Source organism: Manis pentadactyla, chromosome 4 (genome assembly GCF_030020395.1).
Source record: "Manis pentadactyla isolate mManPen7 chromosome 4, mManPen7.hap1, whole genome shotgun sequence".
Lineage (NCBI taxonomy): Eukaryota > Metazoa > Chordata > Mammalia > Pholidota > Manidae > Manis > Manis pentadactyla.
The window spans coordinates 112730056-112751412 of record NC_080022.1 but is presented as its reverse complement, the minus strand read 5'-3'; the positions used below and the strand labels follow the sequence as shown (position 1 = coordinate 112751412).

At 42.9% G+C, this 21357-nt stretch overlaps 1 protein-coding gene across 2 annotated transcripts in view; it reads right to left on the bottom strand.

Moving 5' to 3' along the window:
- Positions 1 to 20998, bottom strand: part of TUFT1 (tuftelin 1) — a 61877-nt gene extending 40879 nt beyond the window's left edge. For both annotated transcript variants that reach the window (XM_036905125.2, XM_036905126.2), the window contains exon 1: positions 20856 to 20998. In XM_036905125.2, the coding sequence (XP_036761020.2) occupies positions 20856 to 20936 (81 nt within the window). In that variant the 5' untranslated portion in view covers positions 20937 to 20998. The remainder of the gene's footprint in view (positions 1 to 20855) is intronic.
- Positions 20999 to 21357: the final 359 nt, after the last annotated feature.

Sequence of the window (21357 nt, the reverse complement as noted above, 5' to 3'; positions counted from 1 at the left end):
TACTGTGATATACATGTGAAACCAACATAAGATTGTATATTAATGACACTTCAATTTTAAAACATATCATGAGGGAAAATAGAAAACCTGAGGGGAAAAATATGTGGTAAAAAGGTAAAGTAGGGTGCTGGAGATTTGGGGAGATAACATTGAGAGACTCCAAGGCAGAGTGGACCAAACCCTGCCAATTACCTGTGTTTTGTGTAGAGGTGGACAACAGGCTTAACTATTATGGGCCTCTGGTCTCCCTAGAAAAATAAGAGGTTGGACTAAGTATCTCTAAGGCTCCCTGCAGCTTCATTACTGTGGTGGCATAAAAGGGAAGTATATGCCTCTCGCAGGCAACAAAGGGAAGATGGGTACTGAGTTACTCAAGGTTGAAAGTGACCTTGCGGTCATTTGGTCATCCCCTGCCTTGCAGTCCAGAAGTATAAATGCCACCTGACTCTTAGCAGGTTTTAAGGAATTCTCCTAAGTTCCAAATGTCTACTGGAAGGAAAGGAGGAAGAAAGGATGGACTCTGCCTAGGGAGTTGGAAGAGGCATCTCTGGGCAGACAATAGTCCTTCCTACGCAAGAAAGAGCAATTTGGTAGAAAAGAAATCAGCTTCTGTGGAGATAATTAACTCTTAGTGTTCTCACTGTAAAATGTGACTACTACCATCCAACTGAGGGTTTTTTGCTGAACATTAACTGAAAATGTATGGAGATTGTTCTTTGCCACTTAAGAGGGAAGTACTCAAATATTAGTCTCCTTACACTTCTTGGAATGAACCCAAATTTAGGAAAGACAGAAGACACTCCCATGTGGCCTTTAACCCTTCCCAATCCTGGCAATATAGCTGGTTTTATAAAAACTATTAATTCCTACTAAATAAAAGCCAGATCCTTAATGTGGCATTTCGGGCCCTCCACAGTCTGGGCCAGTTCACCTCCCCTGTTACTGCTCCTCATTGCTCCTTTACCCCCACGAACATCCAATACATCCTAGGCTTTCCCACTTCACTGTCTTTAACTTACATCATTTCCTTTGCTTTAAATGTACTTTTAAAAATACCCACTTTCATCCAGAGCACCTGCAAGTCCCTCAAGAGTTCAGATTCAAATGCCACACATTCCATGACGCTTCCCTACATCCTGTGGGAAATACATTCTCTCCTCCCTGAGCTCCCTCAGCATCACAGGGCCTCCTCAGTTATTTGTGTTCCAAGAGGAATCACCCCTCCTAATGGTTAATTCCTTGTGGGCTGCTGTCTGCCACGCCTTTAACACAGTATTTTCTGACTGTATACAGTGTTTCAAGACAACTAGATCGAGGGAACATTACAAAAGAAAGAAGAGAAAACGATTTCAAAATAGTCAGTGTGGCTGCCAACTCTTTTTCCCCAGGACACAGGCATATTAGCCAATGAAAATCATCAAGTCTGGTTTATTCCATGAACCCAGGCATTCTAACTGGAAGAAGAGACAACTAGGCTGGATTAGGGCCTTGAGAGGTCATCTCATCCATTCATGTTATCAGAATTCCAAAAAGAGAAAAGAAAGGGGGCAAGTTAAAAAAGTTCCCAAATAATGGCTTAAAACTTCCCAAATTTGGCAAAAGACATTAAACCTACAGATTCAAGAAGCTGAGCAAATCCCAAACAGGATAAACCCAAAATAATGTCAAGACACATCATAATTAAAGTTCTAATAAGTAAAGACAAAGAAAATCTTGAAAGCAGCCAGACAAAAATCATACCTTACCTACAAGGGGAAAACAACTTGAATAACAGAGTTTTCATCAGAAACATGAAGGCCAGACGGAAATACCACACTATTTTCAAGTGCTGGGAAAAAAAGTCTCAATCAAGAATTCTATATCCAGGGAAAATATCCTTCAGGAAACAGGGGGAAATGAAGACATTCTCAGGTAAAGGAAAATTAAGAGAATTTCTTACCAGTAGAACCTACACTAAAAGAATGGCTTTAAAAAGTTTTTAGACAGAAAGGAAGCAATTAACAGAAACATCAGGAAGACAGAAACAACACAGATAACAAATATATGGCTAAATACAAAAGGCTTTCCCTCTCCTCTTGGTTTTTCTAAATTATGTTTGATGGTTCAAGCTAAAATTACGGCACTCTCTGATGTAGTTCTAAATGTAGACAGAGGAAATATTTAAATTACTTATAGTATAAATAAATGGATATAAAGGAAGGTAAAGTTTCTACACTTCACTCAAACTGGTAAAGTGACATCAGTAGACTGATAAATTGTGTATATATAAGGTAATACCTAGAGCAATCACTAAAAAGTCTGTACAAACAGGTAACACTCAGAAACAATACACGATGGATGGAACTCTTAAGAAGTTGTCACATAACCCATAGAAAGGCAGGGAAAAAACAAACAAAAAACAAAAAATTAAAGGGAAGACTTACCATACTAATAATAACAGTAAATGTAAGTGGTCTAAATATACCAATTAAAAAACAGAGATTGGCATAATAGATTTTTTTAAATGGCTCTATATATGCTATCTACAAGATAAATACTTCAAATATAAAGGTATAAGCAGGTTGAAAGTAAAAGGATGGGGAAAGGTGTATTATCAACATTATTCTAAGGAAAGCAAGAGTGGCTATATTAATATATAAAGTAGACTTCAGAGCAAAGGGAATTACCAGAGACAGAGGGACATTATGTAATGTTAAAGGGTCAGTCCACAAGGAATAATATAGCAAGACCAAATATATATCTACCAAACAACAAACCTACAAACTATGTGAAGCAAAAACTAATAGAACTGAAAAGAGAAATACAAAAATCCACAAATAGTTAGAGATTGGACACCCATCTCTCAACAACTGATAGAACTAGACAAAAAGTCAGCAAGGATATATAGGAATTCAACAACATCCCCAACCCACAAGACTTAAAGAACATTTATAGAACATCCCAGTCAACAACAGCAGAATACACATTCTTTTCATGTACCTACAGAACACATATTAAGGTAGATCATAATCTGAACCGTAAAACAAACCAACAAACTTGAAAGAACTAAAATTATATGGAGTCTGTTATCTGACCACAATGGAATCAAACAAGAATAACAAAAAAATAACTGGAAAATTTCCAAACACTAGGAAACTAAACAACAGGTTTCTAAGTAATCCTTGAGTCAAAAAATAAGTCTCAAGAGAAATTTTAAACATCATTGAACTGAGTGAAAATGAAAAAATGAAATGTTAAACTTTGTGGGACACAACTAAAGCAGTTCTGAGAGGGAAATTCATGGCACTAAATATACACATTAGAGAAGAAGATCTCAACTCAGTAATTTAAGGTCCCAGTAGAAGAATTTAGAAAAAGAAGAACAAATTAAACCCAAAGCAACCAGGAAGAGGGAATTAATAGAGAAAACAAATAAAATTTAACAAAGAAAAACAGTAGAGAAAAGTCAGTGAAACAAAGAGCTGGTTCTTTGAAAAGATTAATGAAGCTGATAAACTTCTAGCAAGACTGACAAAAAATAAAGGAAAGAAACACATATTATTAATATCAGGAATGAAACACGATATTTCTACAGATCCTTGCAGATATCAAAAAGTGGTACCATGAGCAATTACATTGGCATAAATTTGAAAGTTTAGACAAAATAGACCAATTCCTCAAAAAAGACAAACTACCATAATTTAGCTAATATGAAATAGATAACATGGATATTCTAAGTATTAAGGAAATTAAATTCATAATTTTTAAATCGTCTAAAAAGAAATATCAAATCCCAGATGGTTCCACTGGAGAATTCTACCAAACATTTAAAAAAATTAGCACTGATTCTACATTTCTCATCCAGAACACAGAAGTGGAGAGAACATTTCCCACCCCATTTTATGAAGATCGTCTTACCCTGGTACCAAAACCAGACAAAGACAATTTTTAAAAAAGAAAGAGAAGGAATAAAAAACTATAGACCAATATCCCTCATGAACACAGAGATTCTATTCCCTAATATTTTGTTAGAACATAAGTAAAAGACATGAAAAGACATTTTACTGAAGAAGATATACAGATGGCAAAGAAGCAGTTAAAATATACTCAGTGTCATTGTGCCACTAATATCATTAGTGAGGTACCACTACACACCTATCAGAATAGCTAAGACAAAAATTAGTGACAACACTCAAAGCTAGCAAGAATGTGGAGAAACTGGATCACTCACACAGTATTGGTGGGAATGTAAAGTGACATAGACACTCTGAAAAACAATTTGACAGTTTCTTTAAAAACAAAACACACAAGTACTATATGTATTTCTGGGCATTTATTCCAGAGTATGAAAGCTTATGTTCATGCAAAAACTTGTACATTAATATTTATAGCAGCTTTATTTGTAATACTGCCAAACTAGAAACAACCTCAGATACCCTTCAATAGGTGAATAGCTAAACAGTCACAGAAAACTTACTACTCAGCAATAAAAATTAACAAATTATTGGTGCCTGCAACAACAATTTTCAGAGAATTATATGAAGTGAAAGAAGCCAATCCCAAAAGGTTACATACTGTATGATTCCATCTATGAAACATTCTTGCAGTGACAAAATTATAGAAATGGAGAACAGATTAGTAGTGGTTGTAAGGAGTTAGAAGATGGGGGCAGAAGGTACAGCTCTAAGGCGCAACCTGAAATATCCTGGGGTTATGGAAATGTTCTGCATCTTGACTGTATTGATGTCACTGTCCTGGTTGTGATAGTGAACTATAGTTTTGCAAGATGTTTCCACTGAGGAAAACTAAACACACAGAGCATCTCTATTATTTCTTATAGCTCCGTATGAATCTACAATTATCTTTTTTTTTTAAGTAACATTTTCAGGAACAAAAATTAAAGAATATAATGAAGAAGATAAACAGTTACAATTCTAGTACCCAAAAATAGCCACTATTAAAATGTAAGTATATTCCTTACAAATTTTCTATGATATTTTTTAAAGGGATACTTTTGCACACAGTTATGTACTTGTTTTTTTCCCCCTTTAATATTTCATCATTAATTTCTATCACTTTAAACAGTCTTCAAAACTGACTTTGAACAGCCACTAGCACTCAATTAAATGGATTAAACTGATTTACTCAACATAACCTACCACCCCCCCCATAGGTTACTGTTAACTACATAAAAAAGAAAAAGAAAAAAAGAAATTATTTATTTTACAAAATATATTTTATTTTAATAGTGAGAATGAAATGATACACAATATAACCAGATCACAGATGTACTGTCTGATCCATTATCCCTCACACCCAACTTGACTTTCTCTCTTCTTTGCAGAAAAAGAATAGCATTTGGGAATTAGATCTTAGCTCAAACACTGGCTCTGGCTTTCATTTGTTGTTAAGATCATATTCTCCCTCTGCCTTAGCTTATTGGTTGGTCAGATGGATAGTGTACAACACTTAAGTGAGAACACAGTGACTAATACATGTAGATACACAAAAATGTCAGTTCCTCAAAATCTGACATAATGCCCCTCTTCAAAATATTTTCTAAAAGCATATTCTATAAGCTTATAAGTCAAAGTAAAAATTCCTTGTTATGGAAAAACATGTATGTGAATTCCTTACATCATGCCATATACAAACATCAGTTTCAAGTGGGTTGCAGATTTAAATGTAAAAAGCAAAGCAATAAAGGTTTTATGGGAAAACACAGGAGAACATCTTTATGACCCTGCAAAGGGCAAAAATTTTTCTTAATATGGCACACACACACAAAATTCTCCCTACACACAAAAAACGATAATTTGGACTACATTAAAATGTTGAACTTTTGCTCCTCAAAAACACCACTACGAGAGTACACAGCAATCCACAGAGGAGAAGATATTCACTCTACATATATCTGACAAAGGATAGAACACATTAAGGATTCCTACAAAACAAAAGACTAAATACACTGTGATACCCTGGACTGGCTCCTGGATCAGAAAAAGGACAATAGTAGAATCCCAGTAAGGTCTATAATTTAGCTAACAATATTGTATTAACATTAACTTCTTAGTTATGACAAATGTACCGAGGTTACATAAGATATTAACACTGGGGGAAACTGGGTGAAGAGTATATGAGAATTCTCTGTACCATCTGCAACTTTTCTGTAAATCTAAAATCATTCTAAAATAAAAGTATATTTATTTAAACAAAGAAATAGAGGAAGGGAGGAAGGGAGAGGGACAGAGAATGGGCACCCAACAAAAAAAATGGGCAGAAGACATCAATAGACACGTCAAACAGGATATGTAAATGGTCAATAAACATATGAAAAGAGTTTAACCTCATTGTTATTAAAAAACTGGAAACTAAAAGCACAAGGCAATACCACCAAATACCCATCCGAATGCTAAAATGAAAACAAAAAACAAACTTTAGGAGCTGTGTAAAAATCAGAACTCTTATACACTGATGGTGAAATTGCTCATTATCACAATCACTTTGGAGATATCTACTAAAGATTTGACATAGCCACGAAAGGATCCACCATGTGTATACTCTTTAACACAGCAATTCCACTTCTGGTTATCTACTCAACAGACATGCGTACATGTTCCCTATTTTAAACCCCCCCCCCCATAAAAAAGTTGATAATAGAATGTTCATAGCAGCATTTTTTATCATAGTCAAAAACTAGAAATCACCCAAATGTTCATCAAGAGTAGAATATACATTAATTGTGATAGTCATACAGTGGAACCTTGCACAACAATGATAAAAGAATGAAGTACTGTACATGCAACAGGATGAACCTCAGGGAAATGTTACAGAAAACAATTGTGAGACAAAAGTATATTATACGATTCTGATGCCCGGGTTCTTGCTGGCAGAGTCAAAGAATGAACTTCATGAACAGACAAGGCAGGAGATTTAGAGAGAGTTTTTATTCAGATACAGAGAGAGAGAGAGCTTTATTCAGTATACGAGTGAAGAGTCCTGACTAATGCTGCTCCATTTTTGTAGGTGACTTTATTTTGTGAGAGACGGGTCACATCGGGGGGAGGTTGCAGGAGTTGCAGGGATTTGGCCAACATAGTTGCCAGGGCTGGCCAGATGCTCCCGGCCAGTGGAAGGTGACGGCTTGCTCACCCGGTGGTCGGAAGTGTCGCTCCACCTGGAGGGAACCAGTCCAGGTGGTTGGTGAGTGGGTTGGTTGTGGTGAGGGTCAGGTCATATCTGGGACTGGTCTGTGCACGGCCCGGCCGTCTGCGCATGGCCTGTTCTGCTCTGCGCAAGGCCCGCTCTACACACGACCCCATTCCTATGTATAAAAGAAGAATGAACTTGTACTTTGGGGTCTCCACCTGCGAGTGCAAGACCCCAGCATGCTGGCTACCCAATAAACGCTCTTGCTTTTGCATCCACATGTCTCTTGGGTTTTTTTGGAGGTTGATTGCACGGACCCAACATTTGGGGGCCCGTCCGGGATCATGCTCCCATAACCGGCGACCGTGCGGAGTGTGTGGGTAAGTGTGAGTGTGACTACAATGTTTGATTGCCTGTTTATGTGCCGTGTTTCCTTGTATTTGTGCTGTTTATTGGTGGAAACCTGATCTGGCGGTCCAGGGACTAGGTGGACACACTGTTTTTCCCCGCACCTTGTTGAGCACGGAGACGTCCCTCACTCACTTCTGTTTTTTGGACTTTTGTTTTTCAGTCTGGTGGGAGACGGGAGGTTGCTCCCTGACGGAGCCCTTTTACGGGAGGGGCCGTCCTCCCACACCTGGTTTCTGTTTGGAGAGCCTGACGGAGCCCTTTTACGGGAGAGGCCGTCCCTTTTCATCTGGTTTCTTTTTGGAAAAAGGCACCCTAGCATTGTGTTCTCTGTATGTGTACTCATATTTGTCTTGTCTTCTTGTTTCTTTTCAGCATGGGCCAGTCGCACTCTACTCCCTCTACTCCTCTATCTACACATCTTGCTTCAGTGACTTTCGAACCCAGGCTAAAAACCTTGGTCTTGCTGTCAAAAAGGGTAAACTTTCTATCTTTTGCAGGAACGAATGGCCTAAGTTCGAAGTCGGGTGGCCTGAGGAGGGCACGTTTGACCTCCCCACCATTTTCAGGGTCAAGGACCTTGTATATGGACATCCTGGGCACCCCGACCAGGTTCCTTACATCACCACTTGGCAGGCTCTAGTGGAAAGTCGACCTAAATGGCTGGCTCCCTTCTTCCACCTTTAAAGGTGACCCTCGTGGCCACTGTCTCCTCTAAAGCTTCAAGCTCTTCTAAGGCACCCCGCAAGTCGAATCCCAATCCCTTGGTTCCTTCAGCCCCACCTCTTTATCCTGTCTTCCCCCTTCAGACCCCTCTTCAGAAGATCCATCCTTTCCCCACCTGCCCCCATATGGACACACTCCTCTCCCCAATCCTCCTGAACCTTTACCTATGGAAGAGGAACCTGACCCAGAGAACCCACCCATGTTGATTAGTCCTCCCCATACTCACTCTCGAGACCGACGAGCTCCTGAGAACACCCCAGGCACCGTGGCCCTACCTTTGCAGGCAGCGGCCCACTGGGCCCCGATGGCCAACAGTTCTTAGTTCATTGACCTTTCTCTACCAGTGACTTGTATAATTGGAAAATGCAGAACCCCCCCTTCTCTGAGAAATCCAGTAAACTTATAGACTTGTTGGACTCAGTACTTTTCACCCACCAGCCCACCTGGGATGACTGCCATCAGCTTTTACAGGTTCTCTTCACTACTGAAGAAAGAGAGAGTCCTCACTGAAGCTCGGAAACTAGTCCCAGGGGTTGATGGGAAACCAACCACGGATTTAGATATCATAAACATCAGATTCCCCTCGAGTAGGCCTGACTGGGACTTCAATACAGACGAAGGTAAGGAGAGGCTCACTGTCTACCGCCAGATTCTTCTGATGGGGGGTCTCTGGGCAGTGGCACACTGTCCCACCAATTTGCTTAAAGTAAGTTAGGTGAAACAGGAGCCCACAGAACCTCCTGAAGCTTTCCTTGAGAGACTGCTGGAAGCCTACAGGACCTACACTCCCTTGGACCCAGAAGCTGCTGAAAACTGGTCCACGGTAAGTTTGGCCTTTGTTAATCAATCAGCCCCAGACATCAGGCGGAAGTTACAAAGATTAGAAGGTTTTGAGGGAAAAAGGCTAGCTGAACTTTTGGCAGTGGCTGAGAAAGTGTTCAATAACCGAGACACCCCAGAAGAGCGACAGACCCACGGGTTAACTAAGATTTTGTTGGCTAATTCATTAGAAGGTCCTGCCCGGAACTGAGAATTAAAAAGGCTGACTGAACAACGGGGCCCTTGAGATCCCAAAGCCTCCCCCAAGGGCCAGAACCCGCTGCAGAAAGACCAGTGTGCCTACTGCAAAGAGAGAAGCCACTGGAAAAATGAATGCCCCAAAAGAGAAGCCAGGGAACAACCCAAGGTCCTCCAGATAGAAGGCTTAGACGACTGAGGAGGACAGGGTTCGGCCCCCCTCCCCGAGCCTTGGGTAACCCTGAATGTGGAGGGGAAGCCAGTGACTTTTATGGTTGACACTGGAGCAGAACATTCAATCCTTAAGAACCCCATGGGGCCCCTTTCTCCCAAACAGTCCAGGGTACAGGGAGCCACAGGATCTAACTGATATTCATGGACTACCCGAAGATCTGTAGACCTAAAATTGGGACGGGTATCCCACTCATTCATGGTTATCCCTGAGTGCCCCTACCCACTTCTGGGGAGAGATTTGCTATCCAAGGTGGGAGCCCACATCCACTCTGAGGGTGACTCGGTTTCCATAAACGACCAGAGTGGAGCCCCCATCAGCATTCTTACCTTATTGCTTAATGATGAACACAGACTTTACACTAACCTGAGAAGAGAAAAAGACAACTACAAGCTCCTCCATAAGTGGCTAAAAGAGATCCCAGAAGTATGGGCCAAGACGGGAGGCACTGGATGGGCAAAGCATCGGGCACCAATAGTGGTCTAACTAAAGGCCACTGCCACCCCTGTCCGTGTGCGGCAGTACCTGATCCCCTAAGAAGCAAAGCTTACCGCTAGCCGCCTCGAGTCAACTGCTGTTTGCTTTTGAATGGAGAGATCCAGAGGACAGATTGAATGGTCAACTAACGTGGACCAGGTTGCCTCAGGGATTCAAGAACTCACCGAACATCTTCGACAAGGCCCTCCACGAAGATCTGAGTGAGTACCGGCGTTTCCACCCAGACGTGAGCCTGCTTCAATATGTAGATGATTTACTAATAGCTGCCCGGACAGAAACAGAATGTCAGGCAACCACTAAAGATTTACTTATGACACTGGGAAAACAAGGGTACCCAGCGTCTGCTAAAAAAGCTCAACTCTGTTTAGAAGAAGTCACCTACTTGGGATATAAACTCAACGGGGGATGCCAATGGCTACCCCAGGCCAGAAAAGAGACTATTTTCCAGCTACCAAGGCCAGACTGTAGACGGGCTGTCAGAAAGTTGTTGGGGACAGCGGGGTTCTGTCTGTCGCCTCTGGATTCCTGGCTTCGCCGAACTAGGTAGATACCTTTTCCGGATGGGTAGAAGCCTTTCCAACCAAAAGAGAAACTATTGCTGTAGTAGTTGCCAAGAAATTCCTAGAGGACATTATTCCAAGGTATGGCCTTCCTGCTTTTATTGGGTCAGACAACGGACCAGCTTTTGTCTGTCAGGTAACACAAGGGCTGAGTCATATATTGGGGACTAATTGGAAGTTACACTGTGCATATCATCCCCAAAGCTCAGGTCAAGTAGAAAGGATGAATTAGACCATTAAGGAGATTTTAACCAAATTAACCCTAGAAACTGGCAGTGACTGGGTGACTCTCCTCCCCTTTGTTCTCTTCAGGGTCAGGAACACTCCCTATAGATTGGGCATAACCCCGTTTGAAATCCTGTTTGGCAGGCCTCCCCCAATCCTTCCCAATTTGCAAGCTGATCTGTTAACTGAGCAAAATGATAAAAACTTTCTTTCCTCCCTACAAGCTTTGTTTCAGGTCCAAGATGCCTTTTCAGTTGGTCCCCATGGCTAACAACTTTATTATCAGCAGTGGCAGGTCCCCTCTTACTTCGGATACTGGCTCTTACATGTGGCCCCTGCCTTATCAATGCCCTCCTCAAATTTGTACAGAAACGGATCTCCACCGTCCAACTCATGGTCCTTAGATCTCAGTACAGGCCCTTGAGTGAGGAAGACCCTATTTCGTTACTTCAAAGATTTGAAGTAGAATAAAACTCAAGTGGGGAATGAAGAGTCCTGACTAATGCTGCTCCATTTTGTAGGTGACTTTATTTTGTGAGAGACGGGTCACATTGGGGGGAGGTTGCAGGAGTTGCAGGGATTTGGCCAACACAGTTGCCAGGGCTGGCCAGATGCTCCCAGCCAGTGGAAGGTGGATGGCTCGCCCACCCGGAGGTCGGGAGTGTCACTCCACCTGGAAGGAACCAGTCCAGGTGGTTGGTGAGTGGGTTGGTTGTGGTGAGGATCAGATCATATCTGGGCCCGGTCTGCGCACGGCCCGTTCTGCTCTGCACACGGCCCGCTCTACACACAACCCCCATTCTTATGTATAAAAGAAGAATGAACTTGTACTTTGGGTCTCCACCTGCGAGTATGAGACCCCAGCATGCTGGCTACTCAATAAACACTCTTGCTTTTGCATCCACGCGTCTCCCAGTTATTTGGAGGTCGATTGCACGGACCCAACGAGAAAGTATGGAACTCCCCTCAGGTGCAGGGAGGGGCAAAGTTGCTGTTTGGGGTCTCAGTGTCTAGGGTTTTATGCTTGCTGCAGCAGGAGTTTTCTATAGATACAGCCAGAATGCTAGTTATATTTTAAGCTATGTCTGTGAAGGTTTCCCAGATACCCTATTGTAAGCTAATGGGCCTTTGCGACTATGAGCGATGAGCTGTTCTATACCACTGGGTCCCGATGGGGAATAAATTGTTACATTGTTTCAATTTCAAGCAACCTGTTTTGTAAGACTTTGTCCTTTTCCAGAGCCCCACGCCTACTCTAACTGGGCAGGAGTTATGTCCTGCTGCCTCCCTGTCTCAATTCCACTTATATAAAAAGAATAAAAACAAGCAAAATAAATATATGTTTTACAAGTCAGGGTAGTGACTATCCTTGAGGGAGAACAGGTAATGACTAGAAGGGGACAAGAGGAGGCTTCTGTGGTGCTAGTAATGGTTTGTTTCTTGACCTGGGTACTGGTTAGAGGAGTGTGTCCGGTTTGTGAGATTACTGGAATGTACATTTACAATCTATGTATGTATGCTATTGTTAAGTAAAACCTTAAAAGAATTTTTTTTAACTCCTTAACATGGCATTAAAGTCCTCTCATGATCATGCCTACCACTGTCTATCCTACATAATGTCTTGACACCCACCAGAATCCCACTTGTACCCCATGCTCTATATGAAACTCTCCTGCTCCAACTGTGGGAAGGCATCCAAATCCAATCTTCCTTAGCCTTCAAGGCTCAGCTTGGGCATCCTTTCTCTGCAGGTCCTACCCTAGCACTATTAGGTCAGAGCCTGCTCCCTGCACCACTGCACCCTACATACCCTAACTGTAATGCCCCATTCCTTCATAACTATTTATTTGTGCATCTCCCCCAATAAAACTGCAAGCCTTGACGACATGGATGGCTTATTTAACATAGTGCCTGTCCTAGAATGGGTTCTCAAAGCAAATACGTGCTGCATCAATTCCAAGTGATGTGGTCAGGGATTTTTCCCAATTCTCCTTTTGAGAAATTCACACTCCTCAGTTAAAGAAGCAGTAAGAAATACTGGAAACAGACAGACATGGAAAAGGGAGAAAACAAGAACAAAAACAGGCAAAGACTAAGAAAGGCAACTCAAGGAAGGAATTAAGTGGCTAATGGATATATGGACCTCACCAGCAATCAGGGAAATGGAAGTTAAAACAATAAAGACTTATCATTTGATGGTGGCGGCAGGGAGGAGCCCAGATTTTATTAAGCTTATAGATTTAACAAGTGTAAAGACAAGTAGAAGTACGCTCACAGTAGCACTGCTCACAATGGCAAAACAATGGGAACACCAACAAGAAAATGGATGAATAAACTGGTGTGTTAGTACAATGAACTACTACTATTCAGCTATGAAAATGCATCAACATGAATCCCAAAATTAATGTTACAAAGTAAGCTATAGAATATAGATAATACCATGTATATAAAGCTCAAAACATGCCAAACTAAGCGATATATTACTTGAAAGCATGTAGGAAAAATATAACAAAAAGCAAGGAAATAAACACAAAATTCAAGACGGTAATCTCTTCTGTTGAGGAAAGAAAGGGTTATAAAGTAAGAGGGATCCCAGGGGCTTCAAAAGTATGGGTAATGTTCTATTTCTGAAGTTGGGTGTTCACTACACATATCTGGGCCGGGCAGGTACATGTCCGGTTGTGTGAAAGAGCTTTGCAAGACATAAATCACCAAGGTGAGACAGCATTACTTGCCCAAAGAACTCTGGAAAGACTACAAGGGAGGAGAGTGGGTGAGACAAATTGTTCAAATGGAGCCTGTGAATAAATCTAGGGTTCTCTCTGGCACCTCATCCTCCAGAACCAGAGAATCCAGTCTGCAAGGCCACAGACCTCACTTTACAACCCCACCCCAGAGCTGTGGAAGGAGCCCTGGGGCCCTCCCTCCTCGGTGCCATTGGTTGTTCTCTAGAACTGCTGTACTTCAGGGCTGTGAGCAGGCTCCAGAGGGCTTTAGGAAGGTCCCAAAATACCTAGCAGGGTGGTCCCTACTGGGAGCTCTAGGACAGGCAAGATAGGAAGATCCCTTCTTCTTCCGGGAAAAAGGAAGTGGAGCCTTCTTCTCCAGGGAAAAAGAAATGGAGCTAATCACAAGGTAAGCAGCCTCCAACATCATAAACATTCTTGGGGAGAAACCCAGCCACCTCCAAATTACAGGCAGCCTCTCCACTCTGTTCAAACAAATCTGCAACCGTGACTCATTCCTAAGAACAGGGAGGGGGTAAACACATAGCTAAAGGGTTAGAGATCAGGAAGCTGAGGAGAAATGATCGGGAGATAAACAGGGAGGCTCCAGAGCTTCTCACACTATAAGCTCACATGGATAAAGGAAAGATGTATGGGAAAATATGTTTCTCCAACTCTCGGTCCCCAGGTTACTATGGGGGCCATGAAGACTGGGTGGTGGGGGAGGGTAAGGGTCCTTCTAAGAGAAAGTAAAGGAAGGGGAGAGTGCCCCTAAGCTAGAAACCAGCATCCTTAATTTACCTTCAAATCCTATAAGCTATTTCTCCATCACTTTGTCCCTCAATCCTGTCTCCTCTCCCACTCAAAATGTACATGGTCTCTCAAGCCACTACAGCAGCAGCCACCTCAACTCTCCCCCTCTGAGAAATAGGAATTGCCAGCCACTTGAAAGACTGGCTCCCAGAGGCCAGGATGAGGGAAGTCCCAATAAAATCACAGAAGAGGGCCAGATGAGATGGTTGCAGCCTACCCTCTCATGACTGGGACTCCCAAAGCCACTCAGCTTGCAGGTTTTGGGTTCCCTTAGTCCTGCTTTCTGCAGGGTCCTCTAGGCCAGAGAATGGCCCTTTGCTGAGTAGGACACAAAGAATAATTCCCGCTCCTCCTCATAGATTAGCCAACAAAACAGGTGTCTGCTTTTTGTCTGGCTACCTGCCCAGAGGCATGGGCTGGTCAAGCTCTAGGCTGACTGGATGATTGGGAGGTGAAATGAGAAAAGGGGATTTAGGGTGGCACCCTAAATAGCGCAACCCTTCTCATTATCTTGAGACCTGGCACAGGAAAATGCTGGGGCCTGACAGTGAGAGTGTGTAGAGGGAGGTGGGCTCCTGAACTCTCAACTCTGAAGATCTCTCTCCAGAAAACTTGCCTAGTGCCCAGCCAGCCTGAAATGAAGGGGCAATGCCTCAGCACCCCCTCCCAACTCTAGTCTCTGATTATTTTGCTTTGTGATTTTTGCTTTTGTGCACCCAGACCCTAGAAGACCATTTCCTTTTTCTTCCTTCATCTACCCATCCCCATCCTACCTCTATATTTTATCCTCCTTTCCCTGCTGGCCAGGCTTAAATCTAGGTCACCAGCCTCCCAGGCACATACCTATTCTCCAACTAAACTCCCCACCCCTAGGAAACAAAGGTATTTCACAAGGCTCTGTGTTGTGACCCAAAGAGGTCACACCATAATTACCATCAGGCTGGGAAGCTTGTCTCACCTGCTCTGAACACACGTGTCTGGAACCGAAACCGTGTGGGTGAACACCCCCTACCCCCACCCCAGGGAAATATAGGCAAAGGCTGCCACCAGTGCCTGGTGACTGGGTAAACCTCCTCTCCCAGATCCTATGGCAGAGCCCAGGATTCCCCAAATTCCTGGCAGACTTGGAAATATGAGCTGTAGTGCTCCTGAAAGTAAGAACCTGGCAATGAATGAGGGAGATGGAATGGTGTGAGAAAGAATTTGTGGGCTGAACTTGTGACAAGTCTCATGAGTGGAAGGAATAGGCAGTCATCAACTTGAAAGGTTCCTCTGCCCAGGAGTGTCTTCCCCACCCAGGTATCACAGAGCCAGGGCTTCTACAATTTTAGAATTCATTCATTCCTGAGGAGTAAGCATCAATGACTCCAGATGAATCCTCTTTTAAAATGTAAATATTCTGACCTAGCAGTTCCACTCCTAGGTATTTCTCTCCAAAAGAAATGAAAATATATGTCCATACAAAAACATGTAAACAAATGTTCATAGCAGAGAAAAAGGAGAAACTATACAATTTTCATAATAGACAAAAAGTAGGAACTACCCAAAATTCCACCAACATTTTTTCATGAACATATGTGATAATATATCCATACAATAGAATATTATTCAGCCATATGAAGTGCTCATTCATGCAACAACATAAATTGACTTAAAAACATAATGCTACTTGAAAGAAGCCAGTCATAAAGGATCACATATTATATGACTGCATTTATATAAATATCTAGAATAGGCAAATCATAGAGAAAGAAAGTAGACTGGTGATTGCCTATAGCTAGGGGTGGTGGCGGGGCAGGGAGTTGGGATGGGAATGACTGCTAATGGATCAGGGTTTCTTTATGGGGTGATGAAAATGTTCTAAAATCATTGTGTTGATGACTGCACAACTCTGTGAATATACTAAAAACTGTTAAATTAAATGGGTTATTTGTATGGTATCTGAATAATATCTCAGCAAGGCTGTTGTTAAAAAATAATAAAGCCTATAGTAAGCCTTTGAATAAACCACAGCTTTAGTTTAAAAATAAATAAATAAAGGAATCGGGCTCAAGAAAGACTTGGTATTAAATAATTCAGCTTCTGAGGTCCTAAAGGAGTAACACCTGTTCCAGGACAAAGGCTCAAACTACAGCTGATGAAAAATTCCAAATCCACCCAGGCACTGAGAGGACCTCTCTGGACAAGACTGATCAAGGTAAAAATTAGAGAGAATGAAAAAAAAAAATGTAAGTATTTTAAGGAAAAGTAACACTGACAGATTATTTAATGGTAATCACCTTATCAAAGAGCCCAGCGCATCATGGGACACAAGCTGCCTTGGCCATGACATCACAAAAAGGAAGAAGAGGAAAGATACCCAGAGAGGGATGCCAAAATATAAACTCTGACATCACTCTAAGACCAGTCCTGGCTGAGTTGGGACAAGCTAAAGTTACTTAGCTCTCCACCCTAGGTCTATCTCTAGACCCCTTCTCATCCTCAAGACCTTCCAGGGGAAAAGGAACATATAAGAACAACTGTCAACACGGAGAAGGCTCAAACCTTGACCAGACCAGAAAGTTCCCAGACTCTTCCTCCATCCCTTGGCCAAGGGTCTCAGGGAAGGCTAAAACAGTCTAGTGTAAGCTGGTAAGTAGCAAATTGAAAATAACAGCTAACATCTGAGTATTTACCATGTGCCAGGCACTGTGCTTAACGTTTCAAGAGCATTGTCCTATTTAATCCGCACAACAACCTTATGAGCAGGGTGTAATTAATATCCCCATTTAACAGATAAGGAAACTAAGACTGAGGAAATTAAGTAATTTCCTAAAATGATCTTGGGCAAGGCAAACATCAAAGATCTGACTACAGCCCACTGGATCAGATTCCCAGGGCCAAGCTCTTAACTGCAATGCTATTAACAGAAATCACAGTTTAGCCAAAAACTGTGATGTAATTACTTTGGAAGGATGGGAGACGGGAAAGGGAACATGTAAGGGGCAGAAGTATAAACCTACCTAAAATTCCTACAACAGGAAGTCAATACACGTCTAAAACTGATAAATCAGTATCACTACAAGCATATTATTTAGAAGCATGACAGTAAACACCAGACAAAGGGCTAAAACAATTTAAAGTGGTTACTGCCATTGGACAGGACTTGGGATAGGGAACTGCTTGCTATCTTCTTTTAAAGGCCTTTTGTTATTATTAGATCTTTTTAAAGTCATGCAGATTTATTCCTTGGGTAAAAAAAAAAAGATTTAAAAAGAAAAAGAAAATCAGAGATCATTCAAACCAGAGTCTAATGTAATGAACATCTTTTGCTTTTGCCACATGGCTTCCATCCTCCTCCACCAGTAATAGTATTTGGGTTTTGCTTTGGGGAATCTCCCTCCTTCACTGAGTAATCCAGTGGGCCTGTCAATCAAGGAAGCCCCCTGCCCTGGCCAAGGGAGAGTCAGGGGCTCCCTGGAATCTTGAGCAGAAAGGTAAAAGACCTAAAACAGCTGGAATCAATTCACCCAGAAGTAGAAACCCTCCATTAGTTTTTTTCCACCTACCCAGACCCCAGGACTCCTGTGGTTCATACTTTTTATCTTTCCCTTAAATTCTGTGAGCTGCCCAATTTCGTTCTAATAAATTCCTCTTCTGTTTAAGTTAGCTGGAGTCACTTTCTGCTGCTTATAATCCAAAGAACCTTAAAGAGAATGTGTAATAAAAATTTTTTGAGGTTCATTTGTGCTTCTATTTGCCAGTATAACTTACTACTATGGCTTGTACTTTTTTTGACCTAAAAAATACATCCTAGTGGACAGTGACTGTAATGGGGTATGTGGTGGGGACTTGATAATAAGGTGAGTCTAGTAACCATAATGTTACTCATGTAACTGTACATTAATGATACCAAAATAAAAAAAAATACATCTTAGGTAATGATCCAATAAGTGTGCGCACACACACACATATATGTATACATATATATATTACTGACACAAAGGTTTTGCCAAAAATGTCCACCCAGTCTGAGAATGTTAACTTTTTTTTTTTTTAAGAGCAGTTCTAGGTTTACAACAAAATCAACAAGAAGGTATTTCCCATATACCCCCCCACCCCAACACATGCACAGCCTCTATTATTTACATCATTCACTAGAGTGGTACATTTGTTACCAAGGATGAACATACACTCACACCATGATCACCCAAAATCCATAGTTCACCTTAAGGTTCACTCTAAGAAGTAAATGGTGTCATACAATCTATGGGTTTGGACAGAAGTATAATGACATATATCCACCATTATATCATACAGAGTATTTTCACTGCCCCCCAAAATCTATGCTCTGTCTGTTCATCTCTCCACCCTGTGCCCTAAACTCCTGGTAACTCTGCTTTTTACTAATCATTGTATTTAACTCCATAGTTTTTCCTTTTCCAGAATGTCATATAATTGGAAACTATTTCTTTTCTAATGCTGGTTCTAATTCATAAGTTGATTGCAGACCCACTGGTGGTTAAGACTTACAGTTTGAAAAACTGGTTCCCTTGGACCTGCTGCATCTGCCTCCAACAGTAAAAGCAACCCAGAGAGTGTTACTCGTATTTCCATGTCCATGTGTAGTGTACTAAAGCATATGGTGTGGCTGGTAGGGAAACACCAACAGGGTCCCAGGGTCCTGACTTCCACTAGGACACACCAGTTTTGTGAAATTGTCTATGCTGCTGACACCATAAGAAACATCTGGTTATTTATTCACTCACTCACTTTGCACCCGCACTAAGCACTCACTCAATGGGGCGAATATATGACAAATCCCTGAGGACTGTCCAGAGCTTAAATTTTCTCTGCAGGATGGCTCAGAAGAGAAGAATCCAGGACAAAGCCTGTCTCCTGACTGACTGTTTACCATCTCCTCCCCCTCCTTAAGAGATCAGGAATGTCTCCAAAAACAGATTAGGGCAATGGTTAGTTCATTCCCAGCTTTTAAGTAAAATAACTCTCAAGCCCAGCCTATAAAGAAAGAATAAAAGGGAATTTGCCTCCCCTTTGTTCTACAGGTGTCTGATTAGCTTCAAACTAACCTATGACTGGAGACTGCTCTCAATTTTCCTACCCACTCTTTCTGTCCCACCAGACCGAAGAATAGAAGAGGAACATCAAGAATAGAAGATGGTGTCAATACGAATTCTCAACACTGCCAATGCCTTAGTCTTAAGACCTTTCAGGATCTCTTTTCTACAACAAGCACAAAAGAAGCCAAAATCCCCTCTCCTTTGCTTTCCTCATACCTTTTTCCCTGCCTCACCATTCCAAAACCGTGAGCAAGAGCATGGAATAGGACTTGGGGCTGACACAATAGAGGATGGATTTTTCCCATTTCTTCAGAGTCCTGTAGCTGAGGAACTGGCAGGCTACAGTAGATGAGGGACTGGGGGCCTGGGGTTGGGTAGCAGCAAGACCTGTACTGCAATGTGGTCGGAACACTCGCAACTTAAACAGAAATAGAGAGGGAACTGTGAACAGAATTAAGTGACCACCTCTATTCCTAAACGTGAAATGAGGAACCATTCTACAAATATCTTTGAAGATGTGCTGTAATCCAGGTGCAGTTGGGTTAGCTACCTCAGGGGCATGCTGAGACTGGACGAGAGGACTGGACAGAGTAAAGGGAGAAAACACTCGGCCACAAGTTAGCCGCCTCTGCCTCTGGAGGAGAAAAATCATATGGTCAGCTGGGGTGGGGAGGAGAACAGGGTCAGGGAGGCAAGGAGTGAGGGCAGCAGGGCAGATCGGTTAGCCCTAGAGAACGCCCCTCTCTCCCCGACCCTTACTCCCTACAGAAACCCTCGAATAGATCATTTCCCTTTCCTTCTCAGCCCCTGGCAGCTCCTTGATCCACTTGTCCGGGGCTTGGAGGCGGGAGACAGAAGCAAAACCAACAAAAACCGTCCCAGAAAGCTATCGGTTGTCCGACAGGGGGAGGGAAGCAGGAGAACTGCAAATGCGGAGAAATCCGAAAGGTAGAGTTCCTGGCCAATCTCGGCGTTCTTGGAGTCCTAGCGCCTCCACCCTCCAGTCCGAGCTGTAGGATTTCACCCTACCCTTTGTCTTGTCACACTGATAACCCAAAGCACCATGAAGTTCTTTGAAGGGCCTCTGAGGTCACTAGGACCCACAGAAAAGCCTAACTCCCCTCTATCGGCGACCCAAAGTCCAAACGAGAGCAGAGATTCCATCCCTGGAACTTATTCTCCTCCGACACAATCTACTACCCACAGGACGCCTGAGCAAAGAGCACGGGAAATGGGCGCCAGGTCCCGGGCAGGAGACGCAGTGTCCTCCGAAAGGGCAGGGACGCCCTGAGTCTCACAGGCGCCCTCGTCCCACGACTCACCCTGCCCGCAGCCGGCTGGTAGAAAAAAAGAAAAACAAGCGTCGCGGAGCCAGGCGATGTCAGCGAACTAGGCGCGGGGCACGGGAGGGGCGGAATTGGAAGCCAAGAATAAAAGAGGCGGTGCGGCCTCTTTTTCTTACCGCGGTCCGTTCCTCTGGGTGTACGTCCACCAGGGAACACCAACTCCCCGTCCCGTTCATTTCCCGAGGATGCTGCAGCATAGAGCGTGAACGTCCGGCCAGCAGACTAGCACCTACTACGCTGGCGCGCGTGGAACCGCCCCCTTGTATAGGCGCGCGGGACACGCCCCAAAGACGCCATTCGCCAACGAGGGTGAGCGGGAGATCGGGGAGGGCGTGGCCTAGAGCTTAAGGCCACGCCCGTCTGCGCCTGCCTAGATTTTACATTAAGGCGGAGCCCGGGATCTAAGTGAGCCTGGTATTCCGAAATTTTGTCTAGCGTGTGTGGTTGCACCTCAAACATTCTCTTCTTTAGTCGTTCGTTTACCCCTTTCAACTGCAAGATCAGTGGTAGTTAAGAGCATCACCCTGCCTGACCCTAGACAATGGGTTGGAAAAAAAGCTTCCACGTACTGTCCTCTTCCTATACGTAGGCCAGCCTGTAGACTTTGTGGAGCCGGGC